This window comes from Alosa sapidissima, chromosome 15, assembly GCF_018492685.1.
Source record: "Alosa sapidissima isolate fAloSap1 chromosome 15, fAloSap1.pri, whole genome shotgun sequence".
Taxonomy (NCBI): Eukaryota; Metazoa; Chordata; class Actinopteri; order Clupeiformes; family Clupeidae; genus Alosa; species Alosa sapidissima.
Genome location: NC_055971.1, coordinates 22,457,570 through 22,485,243, shown reverse-complemented (window position 1 = coordinate 22,485,243; position 27,674 = coordinate 22,457,570). Strand labels below are relative to the sequence as shown.

Genomic DNA, 27,674 nt, shown 5'->3' with positions numbered 1-27,674 from the left:
CCATCAGTGATATCCAGTCTCACTGACCAGCGCACTACACTAGTCCTGAAGTGTTAAAAGCTGCTGGCAGACAGAGCCAAGATTGAAGACACTGGAGCCATACACGCCCCCCACCCCCTGCCCCCAACCCTCCCTCCGAACCCCACCTCCCCATCTCCCACCTCCAAGGCTTTCTTCTGGAACAGCTGGGGCTGGTGAAGGATTTAATTTAAGAGAGCGGAGAATTCCAGGGCTGCCATCCATGTGACTGACTACAGCCACAGGGAGCCGACTACAGGGCCTTTGGAATCCGACGGGGCACGGCGAGGCGCGGGACCGATCTCTGAGATCTCCCTCTCTCCGCTCGACTGCACTCTATCCCTCCTCACCGAGCTCCGAACCCCCCCCCCCCCCTCCCCCCCCAATCTTCTCAGAGACGCCCACAGTCATGGAAATCAACCTGAGGGGTCTTGCCAGCCAAAGGAACCGAGGGGGAACAATAACGACATACAGAGCGCTTTCGACCATGAATCATCGCGCTGGCCCGCTCGGCAAGCCAAGCGTGGAGCAAAACCACCACAGCCTGGCTCCCGCCGCCGCATCCCTGAGGTCCATCTGTATTAAATATGCGTCAAGTGAGCTATTCTTGCTCAATCAGGAACGACTGTGGCTAAGGAATACAAAACATCAACTAACAATCAGCTTGCCAGTCAATCATAGCCCTGAGAACAGAAAAAGGCTGAATGTGAACTCAAACGGTGCTGTATGCAGGCATGACTTAGCTTTTTTCCCTTAGTTAAAAACCTCTGCTTTAGCTCAGTGATTACTCTGTTACAATCACTGAAGAGCATGCTTTGGGGCCCGATGACTGATAAATAGTTGTGTGTTGTCGTATGCATAAACCAGAACAAAATAGTCCACATACTGCCAAATGACTCATTGGATGTCCTTGGTGATTACAAAGTCCTTCGAAGATTACAGCCTGTGCTCTACTGGTTGTGAGTTTGTAATCTTAAAGGCATCAACCATTAACTATTTTCTTTTGTAAACTGGCATACTAATTTGAGACGTGCATACAAAAGAGGAACACAGTGTTTTTCAATATATTAAACTTAACTAGAAATGAGAGAAGAGTACTGAGCAATTTAATTGGCAAGAGAGGTTGCATGCCCTTGATCGTTCATCTTTGAGAGGAGATACAGGCTTAGCGTTCTCAGAGTCCATGCATGATTCCATGACACATTACCTGTGTCACAGCACTCGTTTTTTTTTTCAACTTCTGAACAGCTGACCTTCCCTGACTCTGTCATCTCCAGCGCTAGACGTGCTCTAGCTATGCAAGCTGATCTCTGCACATGCTGGAGTGATTAAACAAGTATGCTGCCTCAACAGTGACAACAAAATACGATTTTTGAGACTGAGCAGTCTCGCTTTATTTTCTTCCATTTTTCTCCTTCACCATCTGTGAAACAATGGCACAGTTAGTGAGCATTCCCAATGCTTTGACCCAGAAAAGGTCGAGGGGACTGTCAGACTGTCAGCTAGTTTGTGAATACGGCAAGGCATTTAGTCTGTGTGTGTGTGTGTGTGTGTGCGCGCGTATGTACTTGCTTCTGTGGTTCAGTTTGAGTTCGTGCCTATCCACTCCACTGTGCCAGGAGAACGCGGTGCGAGTCGGAGCACGGCCTTGGCTATCTCGGCCCGCTTTTCTTTTCTGCTGTCGCGTTCGATGATCGTGAGCTTCGTAATGAAAGAGGGACTGTTTGGGGCCACTGCCGAGAGTCAGAGAGCGAGAATGCAATCCTGCAATCGTTTTTCTGTGTGTTGCTCAGTTACTACATTAATGCCTTACACGCCCTACAAACACAGACAGAGAGAGAGAGAGAGAGAGAGAGAGCACACAGAAAGAACCCACATCACTCGGCAAATGGCTCCCATTAACAGGGCCTGCGTAAAACGAGCCATTACCCTCATGTGGATTACAGCAATGCCACCGAGGCGAGGCGAGACTGACGTCTCCCACAGCCTTCACTGGAGAGCTCTCCCACCCCCCGCTGCGCTTCGTCACACTGGGCCATTATTGGCTCAGTGATGGCGGTGGTCAGAAACAGAAACACAACTGCAATAAATGCCCTCCGCCCGTGAAACCAAGATGCCCATTAACATGCCATTTTGGTTTTCCATCTTATGCGTGACAGCTTGTTTAGAGGACGGTAGTGCTGCTTCGTCCGTTGGCCCATTTGCTCGTCGGCTCATTGGCTCATTGACGTATCACCATGTTAACGGCCGTTTTTATACACACGCTAAAAGGGTGTTGGCCAACTCTTTCTTCAGTTCTCCGGCATGTTTGCTTTTGTTTATTTTTTGTTTGAGAGCAGAGGGTTTCAAGCAAAAAGTTTACTAGGCGTACGTGAGCTTATTAATCACCACTGTTATGGTGTAAAATTCTGCTCATCTTGCCCAGACCTAACCCTCTTCTCTAAAGAACACTGGCACATTACTCACACTACACGGCACTTTACTTTGGCACAGAAGCGAGCCACAAATATCTCCTCATTTATTTCTATTATTTATCATGTCAAGGAAAAGATATGGTGCAAATCATTCACCCCGTCCTCCCAAAAAAAGAGGGAGAGAATCTGTCAATAAAAGAGCCAGCTGCAATGGTATTTGAAGTTGGCGCGAAAAGTTACACTCACCAGATGGTTCACATATGCATGCGCCACTTGTCTGCTGAATACCTTTTTGACAAGTCAAGTCTGCAAACTGATAAATAAACAGGTCTCACTGCCTTGCAAAAAAGAAATGACTCACGCTCTGTAGACGTGACAGTGTTTTACATTTCCATGTTAACTGACGTGGAAAGAATCACTGTTTAAAAAATGAGTTTTGCAACTTTGTCCCGGCAGGAGAACGCCAGACTTGGAGCCAATTACAATGAAGCAGCACAGCGCGGAGAGTTGCTTGAGTGAACAACCAAAAACCCTTTCATCCTGATGCCACAAAAAAGAACTGTCGCTGCCTCTCTGTAGGAGAGCTTTGATTTGGCAGCTAGATAGACCATCACCTTTTTCTAACATTTCAGCATACACAGAACTTTCTATAAAGACACACTAAAGGATAATAACTGAAAAACTTCAAGAAATTGATTTTTTGTTGTTGGGAAGTAGAGAACTGTACGTATAAATAATGGGCTTATGATGGGGAGTAAAAGGGCATGTGAGGACATGCTGTATGTTTACTGTATAGTATGTGTAGACCAGATGTAACATTTTAAAAACAGTCCCTCTGATATATGCCACAATTACAATCTGAGTCCATAATCATAGTTTGGTCAGGATGATCTAGAATTTGGGGTTATAGACATCTATTTGGCAGCATCCGTGTAAATTAGATAATCCATAACATAATTTCCCAAGGGCAAGTTAATGCATGGATGTACTGTCAGACCACGGGAATAAGCACAGGCATATTTTAATGATGACCATATTGGGGGACGTTCTTGCCAAAGAACAAGAGATGCTTGAGTATGTGGATAACATTTCTCTCATCAATCCATAAACAACACATTCATCTCCCAGAAAATTTGACCCAAAAAGCACTGTCTGTCCAGAGTGGTTGGCAAGTGCTGCAGAGACGCAGGCCACAGAGTCAACCGCAATGGAGGTTTCACTACAGTGTCTGTACCCCAGAGCAAGCTACTTTAACTTTGCTCTATAATGAAAGCGTATGAAAAACAACCCTAAGAGAGAGAGAGACAGAGAATTAATGGCTCCCTATGTCAATGCGAAGGAACGAAGAAAAGAAAAAAACACACTCTCTCTCTCACACAGACACACACACACACACACACACACACACACACACACACACACACACAGAGACACAGGGTGTGTGGAGAGCCGGACATAATTCTGAACAACGAAAACAAACAATGGCCTGCGGAGCTAATCTAAGCTAAATGGTACGCCTAAGCCTCTTTAATATGAAAACTTTCCCTCGCGGTTTCCAGTTTCTGCTTCCCAAACCCCGGCGCTTCAAACCCCCCCCATTGGTGGTGGTCCGTTCCAGGGAGAGGAGAGGAGCGAGGGATGAGGAGAGAAGAGGAGGAGCGAGGGAAGAGGAAGATGAGGAGGAGGACGGGGGGAGGCTTGGCCAGTTGGGTTGGGTTGGGGCGGCTTGTCATTGAGGCCTCCCTCTGTGAGGAGTGGACAGGCTATTATTCACAATCAGGGGCCAGCGGCAAGTGCCTGGAGGACAGGTCTGAGGCTGGTAACGAGAAGCACATGTGCTCCTCGGCCTCCTTCCTTTGCTCATCTGCCGGGCTGCGTCCGTCTGTCTTTCTCTCTCTCTCTCCTCGTCATTTGTTTCTTTTCTCTTCTTCTCTTCCCTTTTTTCCCCCTTTCCAGTCTTCTCTTCCCTTCACTTTATCTTCCTGTGGCCCTCACTCCCATCTCCCATTTCCCTCCCTTTTTCTTCCCCTTCTCGCACTCTCCTTTCTTTCCCTCGCCCTCTCTCCCCTTACCTTGTTTCCCCTTCCTTCGCCGATGAGGCCAAGCCGAGACGCGTCTGTTCGGCAGTGACAGCGAAGCGTTTCGTGTCTCCCGTCCAAGAGCACAGCTGCATGCGTTTGTCTCCAGGCCTCGGCCCAGCCTTTTTTACACCGAGGCTTTCTGCCCCACGGCTCCCAGCTACATTACAATTAATCCCATTAGATTGGCACGAACGCTTCGCCATGACTAACACATTGGGCTGTGTGTCAGCATCTCTATTGTTCATCGCTTGCAGGTAATGAAATTGCCGCCTGGGCTATAATCAAATAACTACAAAAACGGAGGCCCTGTTTTGTGTCCCATGGACTGAGGTAAGTTTTGGTGACAGGAAAACCTGCGGTTACCAATTTTTTTCTGGGGGGGGGCGGGGGGTCCTTTGCTGCCGCGGGCTGCTTCAGCAACTGAGACCAAACTTTACTTTTCACTTTTTCAGCAATCTGTCAAACTGCTGATGACGGGATGCCCAGTTAGCTCAGGCTTTTACAAGGCCTGATGCAGGCCAAAGGGTGACTCATCTGTCAGAAGGCCGCTGATAAAAGACTTTTTCCGGAGGCATCAACAAGGTGGATTTCATCCATTCTATTGCTCAATTAAAAACAAGGAGTTATGTCATGTGTGCATTATCTCACGTGCTGACTCACTCAGAGCAACAAATCAAAGTCACAGGTATGGGCCAAAAAGACATCTAAACTATGTGATCCCCACAACAGCCCTGTGGACCCACACCCATAATGGTGACAGAGCGGAGAGGACGAATTACCTAAATGTTACTGGCAGCCTTAAGATCCATCAGTCAAGAAGGACCACTGCGAAAACACTCCACCTACGCTTTGAAGTGCATCACGTATGCACTTTAACGACACTTCTGCCCTGCTTGAGAAAGCAAGGCTATCGGGGACCCGCCGGTCAGTGCAAACCAAACACAGACTTCATCGTTTACTTCATCGGGCAGCCTGTGCAACATATTTTCCCCTGTTTTGTCGACGTGAGTCACTCTTGACTAATTCTGCGGAATACCGACAGTGACCTCACCTGACCTCTTCTCCGCTGAAATGAACCTGCCCCTCATTACTCTCCCCCTTTGTGTATTGGGTGGAGCTGTGGAAACATTTATATTTGTACACCATTGGGCTTGACATATTATTGAGGTCTGGTGGCCGTCTGAACGGTGTCTGCTTCCTCTCCGATGCATAATCTCATTTTCACCACAAAGACCCAAAAGGCTGTGAGACTGGGCAAGTGCTGCTCTTGACTAAAATGCACTTGAGCGCTCGCGGCCAAAGTCAACTTCCACGGAGAACGGTGGTTTTGGGACATAAGTCTGTTCGCAAGTCTCACTTGGGGAGAGGAATCTGGAGTGTGCTCCACTGCAGAGTTTCACGGTGAGCAAGGCCAAATCTTATCAGGCCCCGTTGCATTTACTTTAAGCCTTATCTTCCTGAACACATAGGGGCCTAGATGGGATCTGTACAGCTTTAGGAAATTAAATAATGGTCAAGTGCCGCTAATGCTTTGGTGCAACAAGTACTGCATGAGAGAGAGAGAGAGAGAGACAGAGAGTGGTGGTGGTGTGTGTGTGTGTGTGTGTGGAGGGGGGGTTATTTACTGTACAACCCCAGCAAGTGCTGAAGTTTCCAGTTATTGTATGGTCAACGGTACAATAACACCAATCAGGGCAGTGGTGCCATTGTTTATGCAGTTCTGATGTACTGATTGTTTGCACTGTGTCCTCATCACTCAAAGAGTTCACAGAGTGAGGTGAGCAGATGCTTTCCCCCCCCCCTTCTTCGATAGAAATACACGCATTGCTCCCAAAACAGGACTTTCCGGTCCAAAAAAGCTGTGAGATGAACCAGATACTGGAAAAATGAGAAGATGCATGAGATAGCTCACTGGAGTAGGTTACTATTACTGTAGTAGCCTGGCAAACTTTCCCAGTGCTTGTCGTCCAAAAGTGCTCATATTTAAGCTCTTAGGGGAACTCCCATATCCCCTCCGACATTCCCATATCCCCTCCGACGAAATTCCCATAAGTTGCAACACTATACACTTTGTGATACATGATTTGTAAACAGACAGATTTTTGGATGTGATGTTGAATGCTAATGTTTCAGACTTCTTGGAGTGCATACCTGGCTTAGGCGGCTTCCCACCGGCTCCTACGTAGACAGCATAATAAATTGTGAAAGTTAGAATTTTTATCGATATGTAGTTTCCTTGTCATCACTATCCACCTACTTCATCCATTTTAATAACAAAGACTGCCAAACAGCTGTCAAAAAGCGTGTGATCGAGCACACCATAGTACAAGGCACGCTAAACTTGATCTTCAAGTTCAAATCTAAGTCTCTTGAGTTTAACGGGAAAGACTTGCCACCTGCTCCGAGTCCTCCCGCTCCGAGGCCTCCTGCTCCGACGCCACCTGGAACCAGGCCACCGGCACCCCCGTATCCTGTTTGACGGCACGGCAGGTGTGAGCGAGCCTTTTGCTCATCATTAGCCCATCATTAAAAGTCTGACATCGTCCGCTAACACCTCGCTAAGACTAATGAAGACGTACTGGATGCGTGTAAGTGAACCCAGGTGTGGAGGTTTTACAAGACAAGAGGAAACTGTTTGACACAAACAGCACTTAATGACTGGTATAAAGTTTCAGACAAAACGATAAGGCAAAAAGGTAATTGCAGCAGATCTGGCTTAATAAAAACTTGCCTGGTTTGGGAGGTTTGCCACCAGCTCCTGTTTAAAAGGGAAAGGACTGTAAGTACAACACATCCATCGTGTGTAGTGTTTCAACAAATTTACAAGCTGTCATAATTCTTTAAGGCATTTAGCTGCTGTTATTAGCAAGTTTATTAAACTCATATTTGGTTGCAGTACCTGCTCCGAGTCCTCCAGCTCCCAAACCTCCAGTGCCGACTCCTCCTGGTCCAACACCACCAAGATTACCATAGCCTGAAACAAAACAGCAGAGGATGTTATAACATGCCACTGCTCTCACATCTAAAACAATAAATTCAATTTATGTAAAATGCTCTGAATTCACAGTCACACCAACACAGAGCTATACATGACGTGTTTACTGTAAAATGTTATTGGACCTTACCTGGTTTAGGAGGCTTTCCACCTGGGTAGGGAAATACAATAACTGGTTAGCTTTTTGAATGAGATGTTGTGCAATGTTTCTGAGACAGAGCATTTTTACATATCTAAAACCTACTATGTCTTTTTGGCACTTGTGTTAACGGCTTAGATAGATAGATAGATAGATAGATAGATAGATACTTTATTGATCCCCAAGGGGAAATTCAAGAAAGGGGAAGTCTAGTTCGGGACACTATAGATCTGTGTTTTTTGTATGAAAGAATGGACCCTAATAGGCCTACACAATGATCATTTTGAAGCATTAAACAATTTCTAATATTATAAAGTGTAACTACCATATAAAATGTTAAAATACAGTATGCTGACAATCTCTTTCTGTCCCTCAAACATCCTTCTTTGCTGTCTAATTTGACCAAATCAAATATAAAACTGTATGAAAATATAATGGGGCACAGATTAGGGCTTAAAGTAGAATGGCTACTTTAGGAAGGAAATTTCATGAAAATGATGAAATGATAGCTCCGTACAGACAAAACAATGACTTCAAAATCACTTTTATCTGTGACAAAATATTTTTCTATTCCATCTAACAAAACACAAATGGTTCATTTTTGGATTACATTAAATTGAGGATAAATCCCTTGGAAAACATGGAGCCCTTTATATTCCCATATAGTAACACAGACATGTCAGGTGTGGTTTAAAACTATGGCTTATATTGTCTCTGCTGTATCCAAGGTTACAGGTCAAAAGAGGACTGATGAGTTTGAAATTACAGTAGAATGTTTTCCCACTGACGTCAAAACAAATGAAGTTAAAGAAAGATTATTCATTGTAATCGCATCGGTCATCTTAAATCATTACAGCCCGCTCAGATGTCCAGTCTTATTACACGATGGGAGAGCACGATAACATGTGGACAAGGAGACGGTCCCAGAATCCTTCAAAGGCCTCTAAAATCTCGGGATATGTCCCTGGAAAGCCGATTCCCACCGCTGAGATCGGAACACGACGCAACACAAACCACATGCAGACATGTGTAATGACACGTCTAGGCCTCACCTGCTCCTAGCCCGCCTCCCGCAACTCCACCTGGAACCAAGCCGCCGGCTCCCCCGTACCCTATAAAGGAGGGTAAACCATGACTAAGCATGCGTCTGCCACCTTTGTTCGAATGCCATTTCAGTGCCGTCACCACCATGATGTTATTTTGACACCTTTCAATTGTTAGCAACATTAAAAGATCATTGAGGTGTTACCCCATGCCTTGGTAATTAATTAGCAGAGCTCAAAGTGACAAGGTGCAATCTGACTCTTTTCCCAAGCTCTTACCTGGTTTTGGGGGTTTTCCACCGGCTCCTGCTTACAAAGAGACAAAGGAGCAACACTGAATACAACACACGGACAGTTACACTGTTGAACTTGTCTGCATACTTTTACACATTTGTCATACAGTGTGCGGAAAACATTTTGAAGTGACAGTGATGGAAGTTCCAGTCCACCTGCTCCAAGTCCTCCGGCCCCTAAGCCTGCTCCTCCCACACCGCCTGGCACCAGGCCGCCGGGTCCCCCGTAGCCTGATGGAGAGGACCACATTTACAAGTCACTTGAGTAGCAGATATCAGGAAATGGCTTTGGTTTAGCTTAACCTGCCTGTGACATTTACAAGAGAGCGTATAGTAGTGCAGAAATGTTCTCTTCAATCGTTATTGACTTGGCAGAACTTACCTGTGCCTTTTGCACCGGCTCCTGTTTGAAAAGAAAAGTACATTGTTTATGTGATGCAAGGAAACCATCCAGTAGGGTTAGGAGTACCAATATAATCAAACTGAAAACAGTCTACCTTTAACAAAACCTGTCATACAAGAGTACATTCTCTCTTATACTATACACACATCACAAAGGAAATATGCATTCTGTGAGAGTTCATGCTGTTCTCGTGTACTATGTACCTGCTCCAAGTCCGCCAGCTCCTAAGCCTCCATATCCTGGTAAGGAATGCAACAAATCATCTTCAACATCATCATCATCATCATCATGCAAACACTTTTTTGTTTTCAGTCCTTAAATGGCTAAGGAGGTTTTCCTCCAGCTCCTCCTGGTTTAGAAAATCACAAAGGCGTCCAGAGGTAGATTTATATTTAAATAAATATTCCACTCTACCCTTTCATTGCATTACACTCAATGAACACTCTCCATAGACATGACTGTGATGAAACGGATAAAGGCCTCCTACCTAAACCGCCACCTGGACCCAGGCCACCAACACCACCATAGCCTGATGGAGAAGCAATGATGTAATGACCTCCATCATTTGTTCATTGTCTCATATGCATGGACATAATTTACATAGGTATTAAGCAAGAAATATTTACAGAACTCGAGTATGGGGTGGGTAAGAAAATATAATTCAACCATCATCATTACCATTTTACTAACATTCCAATTGATGTTTAAACCCACATATTCTGAAAGGAATTTGTGGTTCAACAAATTAGGTCTGTATAAACTATGAATTTATTTCAAAGCTCTTACCTGGTTTAGGAGGCTTTCCACCAGCTCCTGATTAAAAATAGCAAAATGTTTGATCATGAACAATGAATTATCAAAAATTTCAACATTTTGATTGGGCTTAGACCAACAATTAGTCTAATTATTCCAAACAGCACATTCATAATATTGACATTTTGGCTTGATAAATCTGCCAGCAATGGCAATGTAAAGCACTGCTTGGCCTCCCACCTGCCCCAAGTCCGCCAGCTCCTAAGCCTGCTCCTCCTGGGCCAACACCGCCAAGATTACCATAGCCTGATGGAGAGGAAGAACACCATCATCATCATCATTATCGTCATCATCAACAACTTTTCCATATACAACATCATTTCACAACATGAATCAGCTTCGCCCATGCCTGTGTTGACAAGGGAATGTAAGGACTTTTGTGTTGAGAAATAAAAATGTGTGAAAACATCCATACATCCATAAACTGAGAGGTGGGGGCATGTTATTGCTGTCGCTAAATCTATACTAACCTGGTTTAGGCGGCTTTCCACCAGCTCCTGTGTAAAAGTAGCAAACTCATGCTTAATAGTATGTTTCATAAAGTTAAACTTGTTAAAGTAGTAATTATTTAAAATAGTGAAAAATACTTTCATAATGAATTATGAATTATCAAACATTTCAACAACATTTTGATTGGGCTTAGACTAGCAATTAGGCTGATTAGCAACTAGCAATGAAACCTTTTCCCTGTGTGTATTCCAGCATTTTCATGATATTGACATTTGGCTTGATAAATCTGCCAGCAATGGCAATGTAAAGCACTGCTTGGCCTCCCACCTGCCCCAAGTCCGCCAGCTCCTAAGCCTGCTCCTCCTGGGCCAACACCGCCAAGATTACCATAGCCTGATGGAGAGGAAGAACACCATCATCATCATCATCATCATCATCATCAACTTTTCCATATACAATATAATTTCACAATATAAATCAGCTTCGCCCATGCCTGTGTGGACAAGGGAATTTAAGGACTTTTGTGTTGAGAAATAAAAATGTGTGAAAACATCCATACAACCATAAACTGAGAGGTGAGTGCATGTTATTGCTGTCGCTAAATCTATACTAACCTGGTTTAGGCGGCTTTCCACCAGCTCCTGTGTAAAAGTAGCAAACTCATGCTTAATAGTATGTTTCATAAAGTTAAACTTGTTAAAGTAGTAATTATTTAAAATAGTGAAAAATACTTTCATAATGAATTATGAATTATCAAACATTTCAACAACATTTTGATTGGGCTTATACTAGCAATTAGGCTGATTAGCAACTAGCAATGAAACCTTTTCCCTGTGTGTATTCCAGCATTTTCATGATATTGACATTTGGCTTGATAAATCTGCCAGCAATGGCAATGTAAAGCACTGCTTGGCCTCCCACCTGCCCCAAGTCCGCCAGCTCCTAAGCCTGCTCCTCCTGGGCCAACACCGCCAAGATTACCATAGCCTGATGGAGAGGAAGAACACCATCATCATCATCATCATCTTCAACTTTTCCATATACAATATAATTTCACAATATAAATCAGCTTCGCCCATGCCTGTGTGGACAAGGGAATTTAAGGACTTTTGTGTTGAGAAATAAAAATGTGTGAAAACATCCATACAACCATAAACTGAGAGGTGAGTGCATGTTATTGCTGTCGCTAAATCTATACTAACCTGGTTTAGGCGGCTTTCCACCAGCTCCTGTATAAAAGTAGCAAACTCATGCTTAATACTAATAGTATGTTTCATAAAGTCAGACTTGTTATAATAGTCATTATTTGAAATAACGAAAAAAACCTTCATAATGAACTATGAACTATCAAACATTTCAACAACATTTTAATTGGGCTTATACTAGCAATTAGGCTTGATTTTGGCTTGACATTTTGGCTTGATAAATCTGCCAGCAATGGCAATGTAAAGCACTGCTAGGCCTCCCACCTGCCCCAAGTCCGCCAGCTCCTAAGCCTGCTCCTCCTGGGCCAACACCGCCAAGATTACCATAGCCTGATTGAGAGGAAGAACACCATCATCATCATCATCATCATCAACCTTTACATATACAATATCATTTCATAATACAAATTTGCTACGTCCATGCCTGTGTAGGCAAGGGATTTGTGGTACTTTTGTGTTGAGAAATGTGAAAAAGTGTGAAACTGTTCCATTCATAAAGGGTGAGGTTGGTACGTGTTATTGTTGTTGATACATCTACAGCACTTACCTGGTTTAGGAGGCTTTCCACCAGCTCCTGATTAAAAATGGTAAAAACACTTTAATAATAAACCATGAGTTATCAAACATTTAAACATTTTGATTGGGCTTAGACCAGCAATTAGTCTGATTAACAACTAGCAATGAAATCTTTTCCCTGTGTGTATTCCAAACAGCACATTCATAATATTGACATTTTGGCTTGATAAATCTGCCAGCAATGGCAATGTAAAGCACTGCTAGGCCTCCCACCTGCCCCAAGTCCGCCAGCTCCTAAGCCTGCTCCTCCTGGGCCAACACCGCCAAGATTACCATAGCCTGATGGAGAGGAAGAACACCATCATCATCATCATCATCATCACCTTCATCAACTTTTCCACATACAGTATAATTTCATACAAATCCGCTTTCCCCAATGCCCATGCCAGTGTGGGCAAAGGAATTTCAGGACATTTGTGTTGAGAAATAAAAATGTGTGAAAACATCCATACATCAACATACACAATTGTGAGAGGTGGGTGCATGTTATTGCTGTTGCTACATCTATACTAACCTGGTTTAGGCGGCTTTCCACCAGTACCTGCTTAAAAGTAGCAAACTCATGCTTAAGTGTGTTTCATAAAGTCAGACTTGTACTAAAAATAGTCATTATTGAATATTGAACTCTTATTATTCATTATAGATACATGAAAATCACTGTAGCATCGGTATGCTTTTATCAGGATGTTTTTATGACTAGACAGATGAATATCTACCAGAAAAATGAATAAACAAACAAATCTCAAACTCACCAGCTCCAAATCCTCCAACTCCTCGTCCAGGAACCAGGCCGCCTGTACCGCCATACCCTGATGGAGAACATAACATCTCTGATGGAGAACATAACATCTCTCATGGAGAACATAACATCTCTCATGGAGAACATAACACCTCTGAAGCACATTGTATACCAGTACACCAGTACTCAGGGCAAACGGCTGAGCAAAGATGATAATTCCTAACTACCTGTATCACAACAATGGGTGGGGCTGTGCATGGTTCTGACTTCTACTTGGGATATAAAGGAACAATCTAATCTTCCACATATGTCTGTAGCTTTATTTATTTATTTGGTTTCAACCCTTGGCCTTGAATAGACTCAATCCTTGTCTACTTGTATTTCCTCAGTGCCTAGTGCCTATCTAGCACAATATAACTAACTGCTTGCCAGCAATCTGGGCATACCTGGTTTAGGAGGCTTTGCTCCAGCTCCTGTTAAAGGACATTACAAATGAATCACACATTGCTTAACAAATGTGCATAGCATGGTCATAAAACTCATGTAAGAGCACAAAAAATGAGTCAATTCTGAAATTTCAGATGACAATGAACTCAGTTTACTTGATCTACTTATTAAAAGATAAGTGCAATCTTCGATGACTTCATCCACCTCTGGCAACCAGATGCTGCTGCACAAGACATCATCTTAACCATGATGATATAAGGGTGTTATCACAGCAGTGGTCCACACAGCTATTATCTAGGACCTCCATCTATTCGGCAAGCAGTGAGTACTGTAAGCATGGCCACCAACCGACCTCCATATCCTCCAGGTACTAATCCTCCAGCTCCTCCTCCTGGCACCAAGCCTCCTGCTCCACCATATGCTGATGAAGAGAAAAGCATGATTATGGTCTTTTATCATGCTCATTAGGCCTCCTTAAAACAGCTCTCGTTTTCACAAAGGGATATGTGTCGCACGTGCAAGAATGGAATGGCCAACACCTAGATGGACAATGGGTTTAACAAGAGTAAAAGCTAAAGTACTTAATGACTGGGTTTACTGTTGTAGCACATTGTAAACTGACTTAATGGTGGACAAAGTACTGGCTTTTTATTGCTACCAGAACTGATACGAGTGCCATTGTTGTCTATTTCTGGATTGTATCAAGCACAAAGGCACAAAGAGCTGTATGAGCATGCCATGAATGTATGCTGCCATTTGGAGATAAGTAGCAAGGCCAAATATAACAGCCACTCTGCTTTTAATATCTTAACACAAGTGGATTTAGATAGATATGTCTCGAGTTGCCTCTGGGCAAGGCTTTGGAGATGCTGGGGTAAGAGGTAGGAAAACCAGGTCAAATAAACAGTGTAACGTCTTGCAGCAGGAAATATAAAATGTATTGTAATACTGTTGCCGTGATTGTATTGGATATTAATATTTTTCTCCCCAGATATTTTCCAGTGCCTCTAAACCATCAGTGAGTAACAAATCGTGTTAGTCCATAACAATTATGTCTACAGTTGTGTCAACATGTCCACAAGTAGTAGGCCTGAGTAAGCCCAAGACAAAGCAATCACTTAAAAATATTCTGCTATAATTTCTGATCAGACGTAGGCCTACTGCCAAATTTTACTGTACTGTTCCATCCGCGTGGCTGTTTAGTGTTTCGCTCATGAGGTGATCTCTTTGAAGATTTCTGTAGCTGTGCAATGCATTGGCTGAAATACTTCATGTTAATCGAATCTAAACAATTAGAACTTGCAGCACAGCCCATATAACCTCAAGTGTGATGAAATCACTTATAATTGCCTAATTTTTCTTTCTGTAAAATTGTATGATCCATTCTGCAACATGGCTGCCAAATAAAGACTAACACTCTGTTCCAATCTGCATACAGTAATTCTGTACTGTACTTACAATTCCTAATTTGAGTGCATAAGTGCATTCACACTGATATTAATGGTGACACTTAGTATGCTTTAGGTAACCGGATGGTGTACTCATGACGGTCATAAATTTCAGTGTGGAATGCTGAACACTTTTCTTCCTCAGCGGTTGTCATCTTGGCTACGTAGTGGAAGTGGAGAGCAATTTTCAAACTCATGATAATGGCATTTGAGGAAGTTGGAGTAGCAGAGGTGAAAAACATATTTTACAGATGTATAAGCAAGTTATTATAACATTAAACTGTTAACGTTTAACAAAGTACAACTATGCCGCTATCAAATAGAAGAAAACCGTAACATTATGTTTAAATATTGTGATCGTCATTTCTGCTATGGGCACAGAGTTGGTGTTTGATTTGACACAACACTACCCTGATGAAATGTACGCACTACGCGAGTAAGTACGTAGGCACACATCACGCTGCATGAACATGAAGTATACTGATTGGAACAGAGTGTAAAGCATTTTAATAAACAAGGCAACACTTAAAGATTTGAACTCATAAACCAAACAGATGACACTTGCCTGGGTTCATCCTTTTTGTCACATTTTAATCACCATTAAATCACATCAACGGAAAAATTGAGTGCCTTATTGGTTTACTATCTTGTAAATAAAAATTGAAGCCATGTAGACTTACCAGGTTTCGCTGGTTTGTATCCCCCTGCTCCTACAGTATACACATAAAAACATACAGTTAAATGTCAGACATATGAAAATGTGTACAAGAGAGATTTATGCCCTTCAGCCAGTAGCAGTTAACATCTTACTTCAGCTGTCCCAAGTGCATGCTCCCTGTAGCTCAGCTTAGATCATCTAGACTGTGTCGTGTCAGGGAATGGCTGACTGGAGTAATTACTTCCACTGGCCAACATAGGGCTGAGCCGGCTCTAAATCTTCTCAGGAGCAGGACCCTTCAAAGTGAGGCAATGCTCGACCTTCATGTTGCTCTTCACAGGGATTTACGGCCCGTGATGTTAAAAAAAATGGATGGATATGGCTTATCCAGATGTACCATCGACCGACGCAGAGCATTAGATTAGCATAGAGCAGAGGTGCAAGGCCTGTTTCCACAAAATCTGTGACAGTGAACATGATGGATTTGTTTCAGGCAATATACTTTTAATTCTGGTCGAAGCAGACCATTGCATCTGACTGACAAGCTGTAAATTCATGATAGATGTCGTCCATCTTTAACTGAATTCCCCGTTCCTTGTTTCTTTCCGTAGGGAAAGATTCGGTTGGAATAGAAATGTGAGAACAGTTTAGATTACACTGTCCAACTTGTGTGTATTTTGCAATGCTGTCTGACTGATCCTTGTAAGCATGGCATTAAGAATTAAAATTACATGTTGTTTTTACATTCATTCACAGCAACATAATAGGTTTGGTCAGAGAGGGTTTTGTAATGTTGTGAGCACAGCATAAGAACCAACAATTATGATAATTGCCTTTCTTCCATAAATATTTATACTCAGTACAGTGAAAACTATCTCCACATGTTCTTATTTATCCTGATAATTTGTCCTTGAGACATGCTGAAATGAGTTATACCTGGGTAAGCACCAGCACCTGGTCCAGCACCTCCTCCGACACCTCCTGCTGGGACATACACACCTGAAAAAAAAAAACACAGACATATTGCAATACTTTTAGTTTTTTTCTCTTTTTCATTTCATGCTTACTTCAAAATTGTGTACATTGTATAACACTCTTAGGTTTGTCTAAAAGGTTCGGGAAATAGACAGTGCCTCCCAAGTCCTAGCAGGTCAACTTGTTTTACAGAGATGTAATCTTGTAATGATTGTAATGTAATGTTTATAAAAAATCTACACAAAGACCTGCAGTGAACATGCATCTGTTGCCTGCAAGACTCCTAACGACCCTATGAGTTCAGACATCAGTTATAAAGTCACCGTGCGTTTGTAGGTGAAAACCTGGTTTGTGTCACAGGGCCCTGTTGTTGCATGAGAGCGGCCCTCACGATGATGGAGATCATATTTAATGGGCTTTACATGTGTTTGGAGGCCAATTAATGTAAGCCACATGTCCACGACTCTCGAGTGTTTATTAGGGGGGCTGTGTGGCATGCACACTGCTGCACCACTCTGTCTCCTCAGTTTAGGCAATGTATACAACCTAAGGGGAATTACAGAGAATTACTGTCTGTTCTTTCGCTAGACCAAAACCATTTACACTTTCATTGTCAGTGAGATGGTGCAATCAATGTCTTTTACAGGTAATCCGATGCTGAATTACCCTCACACTGAAAGCATGAAATCTTTCCATCAAGTCCTCTTACACGATGCTTAATGAGACAATTGAGCAAGCAAGCCTTCAAATCCAATTAAAGTGGAGGGGAGAAGCAGTACTGTATGGCTGCAAGAGAATCGAGAGAAAACGAGAAATCGTTTTACAGTTTGACTCCGATTACAGATCAGCGCTGGCACCAGGTCAAGCGAATGAGGCAATGAACAAATGGAACAAAGTGCGTTAATGAGCTTGCACATACATGTACAGTATTTCTGGTGGAAAGTTAAGCATAAACTGTGAAAAATGCTGCCTTGAGCAGACCAAGGAGGGCCTGAGCATCAGGCCAGCATTCATGTTTTGAGAGAGAGGTTGAGGGAGGACATGTTTCAGCATGGTTTTATTTGTGCTCCAAATCCTAAAATCATGCACAAAATTTGATTAGATGGCGTCGAAAATATTTAGTCTATCCAGTCTGTTTTTGTTTAAGAAAAACAATATTTTCAACCCAAAAGACGATGCCAGTAGGGATCTGCATATTAAAACAGAACGCTTGGTATGGCGCTCTGCTCTTTATTTTCACAATGCACTTTTACAAGGGAATATAGAGACCTTTTCCATTGAACATTTATTTGAAATACTGTGGCAGACATATCGTCCGAATAACAAATGATCTCATATTCAAACTGATAGATCTTCACAAAGGATGCCTTCAAACTGGTTTTAACAGGGACAATAGGGGAGTTGGAACAGTCTGGAACGTGATCAGATTTCCAACCCTTTGGCCTTGTGGAATTAGCGTCTTGGCTTGACTGTGAGAACTCTCAAGCCTGACACTTCCAACAAAGCTGCCTCAGGATTGCAACATACCCAAGAACGAATCCACTGACTGCACGGCACAAGTGTGAAGTTCTCAGCATTTCACGAGCTACTAAGAAAATCCCTCTGGAGATCTGACCACGTCATCAGTGCCTATCGAGTGTCTCTGAACAAGTGTCTGGTTATCGTCTTGGCTCACAGCAATCAGCAATTACTGAACAGATTAAGACCTGTAGCACAGAGATTTACAGAGTATTTCTCAAAACAATGTCTACAGTCTTGGAGGGCAGAAGGGTTGCTGGGCGACAGACCCAGCATTCAGGATGGGCAGCGCTGGTGCTTGGTCCAGCGAGCCAACGTGATTGTTCTCCATGGAGCAAGCCAGACCCTTATCTCAGAATCAAAGGGAGGATTTCCTGACTCAGAGTTCAGAGAGAGTGCAGGAGGTTCAGTCCCATGGTCTGATCCTGCTGTCCTCGATGCCTTCGAATCGATGCCATGCAACACTGTGTCCGTTTCTCTCAGGTTTTATTCACGTCTGTACGAATAACACTTCCTAACTGGCTCAAACAACAAACATACCTACTTTCAAAGTTATGCAGCTTTTTAATTTATATTCCTTGTGAGTGCCTCAGAATTACTGTTTATTTGGGAAACATTTTTGATCTCCAAGCTGAAGAGCACCAGAGGAATACACCTCTTACCCAAGCAGCACTAATAGTAACTCGTTTGTGGACTTATGCAAGGTTATTTTGAGAAAACAGAAAAATGAGGCACTCCAAGATGGTCTTTGCTCACACAATCATTAATATAGATGTGAAACCTGTGTTTCATCTTTTAACTAAACTGTACATTTACTGTATAGCCTGGGCTAGTACATTTACATATTCACTGGACATTTATCCAACAAAATGTTATGTGCACATTGCTAATGCTGCATTAGAAGACTTTGATTCGCCATAATGGACCGTTTCGGAAATTTTCCTGGGTCCATCATGGTGAATAATTCACTGTCATGGTGAGTAATCAGTCATGCCATAAGGAGCCGTGAGGTTGGGTGGCCCACCCTCATCAGAGGTTTCATACTTCCAACCACCACACAGGCCACCCCATGAAAGACAGACGACGCTGTCAGCTGAGGCACTGTCAGCTAGCTTGATCACATGTGGCTCTCTACTGTAAGCATATGGCTCTGATGTGGGTTTTGTGGTGCATAAAAATGATTATTCTTGTTGTAGTCAGTTAGCATTAGGCCTGTTCAAAAAATGACAACTGATTGTTACTCACAGTCAATGTCACAAGCCACTTAGCAACTGTCACACCAGTTTTCTTCATTGTTGTTACTTATTCCAACTATCTTTAAGGTCTTTAGAGACCTTACTTGAACATGTCTGCTATTTCAATCTTCAAGTACCGATCAAACATTCAAGTGTAACAAATTAAGTATAACTTCTCTGCCCATTTCATGCCAGTGTTGATTATATGTGAATGCTCGTAAACTAAGTCACCAGCTTTTGAATTTGAAATGCCATTCACTCCCCTTCCCAAATGTAGAGGCTTATGATCTCAAGCAATGTAGCCCTTCTTAGTGTCATTGTATTCCACCATCTCCGTTCAGATGAGGTGCCATTTTTAGAAGTAAGATGATGTTGAATAATGCACATAAATGCACAATTCAGAAAAGTCCAGTTAGGCCAACACATAATATAATAAAATGTACTATATGCTTATGTCATGAGAACAGGCGTCATGAGAAGCAATCTCATTAGGCCCATATTTCAGAATATTTCCTTAGAATAGAGACATTTGGTCATGATTTATGAACTGTCACATAATTAAAGGCTTTTGGGTGACTGCATGGGCAAACATATGTTATATATTTGATTTACAGAGCACTCTTTGATCTGCCAAGTCCTGATCTAATCAGTCTGGTTTAAACTGTTCTGAAATGAAATTATTATGAAATTACATCAGTTATGAGCATCTGGATTAACTTCAGTAAACACTGAAATGCTTAAAAATCTGATTAAGATATAGGTGGAATGTTATGTTTTTTTTGGTGATACACAATACAGGTGTCAAACAGTATATTGCACAGTTAATTGCTGTGAGACTCACTAAATATAATGCATATGTCCAGACAAGCAGTGGCCAGGGCCCAGCAGTGCTAGCAAGGAAAATTAGTCCTTTTTCCTACATTCTCTAAAGTGGATTTTCTACCCTCATAAAACATGGTGTTGTGGTGATAAATAAAATGGCCAAAACGATTTATCTGAATCCAAAAACAAAACAAAAAACAGGCCTCTTCAGGGAACAAATGGTTCTCTTGAAGTGGTGACAAACAAAAAGCCTAATTTGTTTTCTATGCTAGGTCACTATCTCAGACTGCTGACAAGATCTGGATGGTGGCCCTTGCGTTCTCCCTCAGAGATCATGTGGTGTCTGGGGTGGGGGGGCTCTGGCACAGTGTGTGCCCCCACAAGGAACAAAAAGGGGAAGATCAAGGAGAAAAGAGAGAATAAGTAGAAAGCAGAGTGAAAAGAAGTGAATCTCAGCGATATCTGAATTCAGGCCTCCAGCACAAGTGCCTGACACATCTGTGGTGCAGAGAGCACAAATGTGCGGCATGCAAAGTCAAATAAACACACGACAGACACAGGCGGCAGTGATTTAAGGAAGAGGTGGGATTCTGATCTCATCTGAATGGTCTGGGCTTCGCCTTTGAAAGTCTTGGCTGACTTTCACCTGCCAGGAATGACAAAGTGAAGAGCAGAATTAGGAAAAAAGCTTCCCAGGGGGGAAGACATTGGCCAAAGCCATGCATTCCTGCACCTCAGGGCTTAGAGGTGGAATCTGATGTTGTAAATTTTCAAGTGATGAACTGCAAAATTCCCAGACCACCCCTGGAAAAAAAAAAAGAATCCCACGTCACATGTTCTCTCTGAGGCCGTCATCCCCCTCTACTCCTGTCCTGTCCCCACCAACCCCTCATTTCTTTCACTTTTCAGTTTTGAAATTCTGTCAAACCAAAATTCTGAGGCTGCTTCTGTGGCTTAAAGTACTGTGGAATCCCTTCGAATGAGGTTGCATACCAAATGGGGCGAAAAAATGACACCCCCTTGTATATTCTTATTTGGAGAACAGCCAAATACCAGTCTCACACATCCACATTATCTTGTGCGTCTCATTTTCAACCAAAAATGAAAAAGTATCTTGCTTTGTTATTTCCTCATAAAGTGTTTTTTTCTTCAATGGCACAAGGTGCATTTTAGACTCTGCTAAGATGAGTTTTTGAGACTAACCAACGTGGTCATCTGGAAAACTTTCAGATGTTTGCAGGATTATCCAAAACTCCCATTACAATCTGGTGTTTACTGGATAGGAGGTTGCACAGACGCTCTGCACTGATCCCTTCCTAACCACAGACAGAATGCATGACTGCTCTTCCCACACCACATAAGGGTCTCATAAGACTCGCACTGATTTCTTGACTCCATCACAAAAGATGATTGATGAGGCATCTTCTAGCTAATAATTGGATAAGACAGAGAGATGACAAGTTTCATTTTTTGGTTAAAACCATGCATATGTTGGAAAAAAGAGGAACTGTAGCTTCCCAGCTTGAGTAGAGGAAACTCTACCCCACTAGCCCGGTTTGCTTTCTGCCAAGTGGTCTTATGTTACAACAATGCCTTCAATTGAAGGCCAAGTAGAATTCAACTCATATTTCCCTCCGAGTTGAAAATGGCTCACAACAATTTGACGTTACCAACTCCTACAATACAATACAATACAATACAATACACTGACTAAACAACAGCAGTACCACACTTGTAGTTGACTATTTAGGTTGACTGAAAAAGTAATAAATAGAAGATTTATGTTTTACCCAATATAGCTTAAGTCACACTGGATGGCCTCCATTACCAAGTGATCTAATTTATTGAACTAAAGTTAAAGCAAATAGGGTTACCGACAATCCCATGACAAACTTATTGTACTTATTTATTTAAAGTAAGCCTGTTCTCTGAAAGACAAGATAAGTACATCTTCATAGTGTCAGAGTGATGGTTTTGTTGTCGTCCTACCTTCAATAAGACTGTGGACATGACGAGAACAAACCTGATGTCAAATAAAATGGAAATGCCATGAAAACATAATCTGGTGGAGCTGCATTACCCAATAGCACTTTATGATTACCATAAAACAAACATTGACGAGCTGCTCCAAATGCCTCACAGATGTAACATTTTGTAGGAGGGTAGATTTACTGGGCTCAGTCCATGGTCGTGCAGACTGAGGTTCATTGTAGACCTGGGAGATGAGACAGTATGGTGGTTATGCGTAAAAGGAAGGGGAAAAAACACCCTTCAGTGACCATCTCTGTGGACTGTCCAGTGTCCATGTAATTTCGCAGGATCTGGGCCTACTCTGGGGAATTCGCAGCATGCTCAGACAAGTTGGAACAAATCATCTGGTTTAAGTGTACCCCGTTGTCAAACCATTGGCAGAGAGCACCGGAGTTAAAATGACTTCTCCTTCTATGATATTAGTCACGGATATAAAACAAACAGGAAACTCGCACTTTATATTTCATCTTTGTCAAAGAGCCTATTTTGATCTGGCAGGGTGAAGAACAAAACTGTTCCACATTTATGAGAGCCTAGTTTGATGTATGGAGATCCCATCCTTATGAAGAGAGTTGATCTCATCCTAATTCTGAAATTCCTAAACATGCGTGCATAAAGTACCCTCATCACACCTCATTTGTTTCTCACACATGCATACAAAAGTCACTCTAAACATGATACATCTCCATCTCTCTTTTCCGTTCAGTCCACTCATTCCAAAGTCTGCTCTTGGTGCTTGCCACACTCAGAGCGCCTGGACTAGCCCAGCTGATAGTAAAGCGTTTTCCCGTCAGTGCTTACATGTGTTATGATGGAGCATTTTCTATAGACTCAATGCAGCGTTCCTTATGTTTAGCTCAAGTGATTTCCCTGGGGTCTCATTTTGTTCTGTCATGACTTCAGGGTTGCGTGTTGTGAAAGAAAGCATGTTTTCAATGCGGGACGAAGATATACTGTAGCTGCCTAGATGACAGGCCTGTTAACATAGGCCTCACAGTGATTACGACAAGTAATAAATTAATACTGCAAAACGAAACTGCTTATCGACAACAGTACTCCAATGCTGTTCCTTGCCAACAAGCCAGGAGTCCATAGCAAAGTGGTGTTGAGAGTTGAGGTCACCACATAACGTTTATGCAGGCCTGGTTTCTCAAGAGCTCTTAAGGCAAGCAGAATGAACTAATGGATTGAACCTTGTCTCAGGATAGATAGCTCTATTCTCCCACTAATACAAATTCATAGTCGGCAGTGTGCTTTTTACAGGCTTTTCAGAAACAGGATTATGAAGATAAGAATAAGTTGCATGCATTTCCACACTGTTCGGGAAGCTCTGAAATGCTCAAGAACAAGACGTGCATGTGCATGTAGGCTACCGCAGGGTTAATTTGTGCAGTGTGTGCAGCCGCAACGCGCAGGGCGCGTCTGCTGCTTTTGAAGCTTCCTTTGCCGGTAAACCACGAGACGAGACGTGTCACATTCATTTTTCTTGTGGCTCTGCCAGCACTGGCAAGCCAAACCATACAAAATCGTCAGGGCCCTGAAAAAAGGCCATTGCACCAACACAGCACCAAAATAATGACTTCTGGACCGAGAGTGGATCAGAGCAATTTATCATCACCTCACATCCCTTCACATCAGAGGTGCACCATCTCATCCATGATTTCACCCGCCTTCAACTTCAGCCAGGGACATGTGAGTGAGTGATGGGGAGAATTGATGGATTAAAAAATGCTTCTGAAGTTTTGGGCAGAGCACTGAAGCTGACCCCTTAGCTCTACCTTCGGTACTGTGCAAACATTCACCCCTAAGTTCTTATGAGACTTCCATGAAAGCCAGCTCAAGGCGTTTTCTTTTTTGAAACCTTTTCTTGTTGGCCTTCCACTTTCAAGTCGTTTATGTCCACTATCAACAAAGCAATCACTCCACCTCCATTACAGTTGTGTCATGTCCTTGAAGCTGTAAGCTATGAGTAATACACAGTACAGCCTATTATTGAAAAAAAAAGTTATGTTAGTAGATCAAATGTTGGCATGTATTCAGAAAAGACTGATTACCCTGGAATTATCCATGTGACATAGTTTAGAGTGATACATTGCAGAATGTAGGTATAAGAATGCTAACAAAACAGCATATAATTATACTAACCCCTTAGGGTTTTTCTGACTATGGACGGTGGGAAGTGTCAGATTATGACATTGACAAAGTTGGTTCTCTTTTAGACACTGGGGACAGGGTCTGAAGGGTTAGGCATTTTTCTTTACTTCACTGAAATGCATTGGCTTCACACTCCCTCCACTCTCAATTGCAACATAAATAATGCGTTAACTCCCAGCTGCCCTGTCTTTCGAGATTTACTGCAACTTGATCACAGCAAACTTCCTTTCCATTTTGTCTGACGGATGCTCGTACAGTACAATGCATTGAAATCACCCCCTTAGCAGACAACAACAGAGAATGATGACATCCAAGGGGAAAAAAACACTATTTCTGTCCAGCTATGACTAAATTCGCCTTCACTGATCTGTTTCACTCTTACAGAGAAAAACAAGCCGAAGTTCCACAGCTCTCAACCATATTCCCTTGGACACCAGCAGCGATATTTTTTATGGCTGTGGGTCTTAATGGGGATGGTTTGATGATATTGGCATGAAGTAGTGATTGGCCCTAATTCGCAGCTGCAATAAAACTGGTCCTCTTGCCACATGAAACCGAATTTAACACCTCTGGAAAAAATGTCTGAAGGATCAAAGGCGGTTTAAGCCAATATTGATGTTCACAACAGAGAGAGGATGTTGTTAAGTCTGTATGGAGCTGCCCAGAGAGTTGCTCTACAATGGAACTGAACAACTGCAGTTGTACCACCCTCGCATGTAAGGACAAACACATGAATAGGAAAAAATTAAAATCAGGATACGAAATCCAGCTTAATGTATGTCTCCACATTTAGCAGGTGCTTCACAGATGAGCATAGTTTATATATAGCTTTGATAACATCTGCTGCGGAGATGTGGAAACTACAATGCATAGGTTGCTGCAAACGTATCCTACAGTATTAAAAGAAAATATATGCACAGTAGCTTTAAAATGCATTCCGGTAACACATGCAACACAGACGAGACAGCATTGAAATATATATGTGAGACAACAGCTTGAAAATAGATACACTAATAATGAGTGCCACAGAAATTATTCAGAGCAAGTAAATAAATCACTGAGAGGCTGGCTTTGTGTTTAAGCCAGCAGCAGACCTTTGCATGCTTTCCAATTGAAGCTAAACAACTCTGCAAGTCCCGTCCAAGAAACAGCACTGGAAGACTGGAAACTCACGACTTTGGAGAGGATAATGCTGTTTACTCTCTAACTCTCTGCAGCTCTGCTCTCATTCAGAGTTTCTGCCTCAGTTCCAAAACACAAAACAACAACAAAAAAAAAAAAAAAAACAATGAATGATGGTAATAAAAAGTATGGTAAGGGAACTAGGCATCCGAAACAACTCGAAGACACACAAGAGGAGGCTGCCAAAGCTGTCAATTCAACAGCCGTCGGTACGCTCAAAGCTGCAGCGTTGTCCACTGGGGAGTTTATTATGGGTTATTCTGCATGATGAAACTGACAGGGAAAAGGCGCCAGCTGTAGACTCATTGATGCAATGTGTACGAGAGCTGTGTGCCTGCAACAATGAAGTCACTCTCAAGCTTTTTGAGAACAGCTCAGGATATTGAGATTCAAAGTAAGGGCTATTGACAGATCATCTTATGTTGCATAATGGCAGTGTATTTTGTGACATGGCTGTTACATAAAATTACTGGGTTTCTAAGTGTATAATAATAAAACTAGAATTTGATGTCAAATTACCTTATAACTACACTTATACTTTAAAATAACGAGTGGGTATTGTGGATGCATTAAGTTTAAATCCCTTAAATGAAGATCTTCAATAATTGTGCAGTATCAGGGTTACCTCTTGAATTTCCCCTGGGGATCAATAAAGTATCTATCTATCTATCTATCTATCTCAACATGAAAGACTTGCGAGACTTAGATTCAGTAGTAATGCATCATATTGGCACACATCCTTCCAAATGTAGCATGCGGTATGTTGTCCTGGACCCACAGTACCAGTACTGACAGAGATTTTTACAAACTGTGATGTGAAGCTTCTCAGAACTAACTAAAGTACTAAAAATACTTGTAGCAAATATTTGTATTAATTTTATTGCTCCTGGGTAATGCACTAGTTTAAATGTTGGCATGTTGGTAATAAAGCACACTACAATATACAGACTACAATGATGCACGGTCCCAAGTCTTAATTTAAAGTTAAACTAATTTTGCATCCCATTGAACTCTCCTCTGTGTTTATTTAATGTTTCTCCGTGCGGTCTGGACTGTGCTCATTGCATGCATTTCATCAGGTAAAATGACTAGGGGTAAACTGTAACTTTGCGCTTTAAAAAGCCAATAAACTAAAAGCAGTGACAGCTTTTAGAAAACACTGAATGTATAAGCCTGAAGAGAGCTGCACCTGTTGCCAGGGTATGTGGTGCGGTTCTATAGAGAGCCATAAACCTAAAACTGTACACCTACCTCCTTGAAGGGAAGGTTGAAGCAGAGCGAGGAGGAGGAATCCGAGAAGGAGTGATACAACCTTGCTGTTAGCCATCTCACTCCAAAATGCCCCAGCCCTGTCCAAATCAGCTGGTTTTATTCTCCACAAGCTAATTACCACTTCATAAAGTACTCAAAGTTTTGAAAAAAAAAAGCAAAAGATACTGGACACGACGTAATTAGGAAAGGGCAAAGACTTTCAGTTCAATGGATCATTTCACTTTTTTCTCTCCTATGTCTGGTGTTGCTGTTTTTATTCTGGACACTCCTGCCAACAATGCAGGCTGCTGCCAGAGAGAGGGAGTGAGAGAAAGAGAGAGAGAGAGAGAGAAAGAGAGAGAGACAGAGAGAGAGAGAAGGGGAGTGAGAGAAAGAGTGCAAGAGGGAGAGAGAGAAAGAGGGAGAAGGAGAGGGAGAGACCTTCCCACCCACTTGTCTGAAATGAATTTTACTGTCTGCCAAACATTTGCATGGATTTTAAGAGGACTTATCTTTCAAGTGAAAAGAGGGGAGCAGAAACTAAAGGCAATCTTGTTTTAATTATTTGCCTTATCCTTAGAGGACAGCTTTGTTTGGGACGTAAAGCCTCTCTCTGGGAATAGGACACAGCGTATGGGCGAAAGTCACTCACAAAAGCATTATATTCTTTACGTAGCTGCTGACAAACAGAGGGAGAGCAGCATCAGCAGAAAAGACTAACAGACCAGCTCTAGAGAGACTGGAAATAGTGCTGCCCACTTTGGACAGAGAGAGAGAGGGGGAG

At 42.4% G+C, this 27,674-nt stretch overlaps 1 protein-coding gene across 39 annotated transcripts in view; it reads right to left on the bottom strand.

Annotated features, from left to right (window-relative positions):
* Positions 1-27,174, bottom strand: part of LOC121683756 (elastin-like) — a 60,283-nt gene extending 33,109 nt beyond the window's left edge. For 18 of the 39 annotated variants that reach the window (XM_042063533.1, XM_042063545.1, XM_042063548.1 and 15 more), the window contains exons 1-28: positions 26,891-27,174; positions 16,659-16,721; positions 15,745-15,774; positions 13,969-14,037; positions 13,616-13,642; positions 13,183-13,239; positions 12,945-12,974; positions 12,644-12,709; positions 12,402-12,428; positions 12,119-12,184; positions 11,852-11,878; positions 11,571-11,636; positions 11,264-11,290; positions 10,977-11,042; positions 10,670-10,696; positions 10,380-10,445; positions 10,173-10,199; positions 9,874-9,915; positions 9,590-9,625; positions 9,366-9,386; positions 9,140-9,214; positions 8,970-8,996; positions 8,700-8,759; positions 7,639-7,659; positions 7,413-7,487; positions 7,245-7,271; positions 6,907-6,984; positions 6,665-6,691 (exon numbers count right to left, since the gene is read on the bottom strand). In XM_042063533.1, the coding sequence (XP_041919467.1) occupies positions 6,665-6,691; positions 6,907-6,984; positions 7,245-7,271; positions 7,413-7,487; positions 7,639-7,659; positions 8,700-8,759; positions 8,970-8,996; positions 9,140-9,214; positions 9,366-9,386; positions 9,590-9,625; positions 9,874-9,915; positions 10,173-10,199; positions 10,380-10,445; positions 10,670-10,696; positions 10,977-11,042; positions 11,264-11,290; positions 11,571-11,636; positions 11,852-11,878; positions 12,119-12,184; positions 12,402-12,428; positions 12,644-12,709; positions 12,945-12,974; positions 13,183-13,239; positions 13,616-13,642; positions 13,969-14,037; positions 15,745-15,774; positions 16,659-16,721; positions 26,891-26,966 (1,306 nt within the window). In that variant the 5' untranslated portion in view covers positions 26,967-27,174. The remainder of the gene's footprint in view (positions 1-6,664; positions 6,692-6,906; positions 6,985-7,244; positions 7,272-7,412; positions 7,488-7,638; positions 7,660-8,699; positions 8,760-8,969; positions 8,997-9,139; positions 9,215-9,365; positions 9,387-9,589; positions 9,626-9,873; positions 9,916-10,172; positions 10,200-10,379; positions 10,446-10,669; positions 10,697-10,976; positions 11,043-11,263; positions 11,291-11,570; positions 11,637-11,851; positions 11,879-12,118; positions 12,185-12,401; positions 12,429-12,643; positions 12,710-12,944; positions 12,975-13,182; positions 13,240-13,615; positions 13,643-13,968; positions 14,038-15,744; positions 15,775-16,658; positions 16,722-26,890) is intronic. The other 21 variants (XM_042063535.1, XM_042063551.1, XM_042063560.1 and 18 more) reach the window with 19 other exon arrangements.
* Between the last annotated feature and the right edge of the window lie 500 nt (positions 27,175-27,674).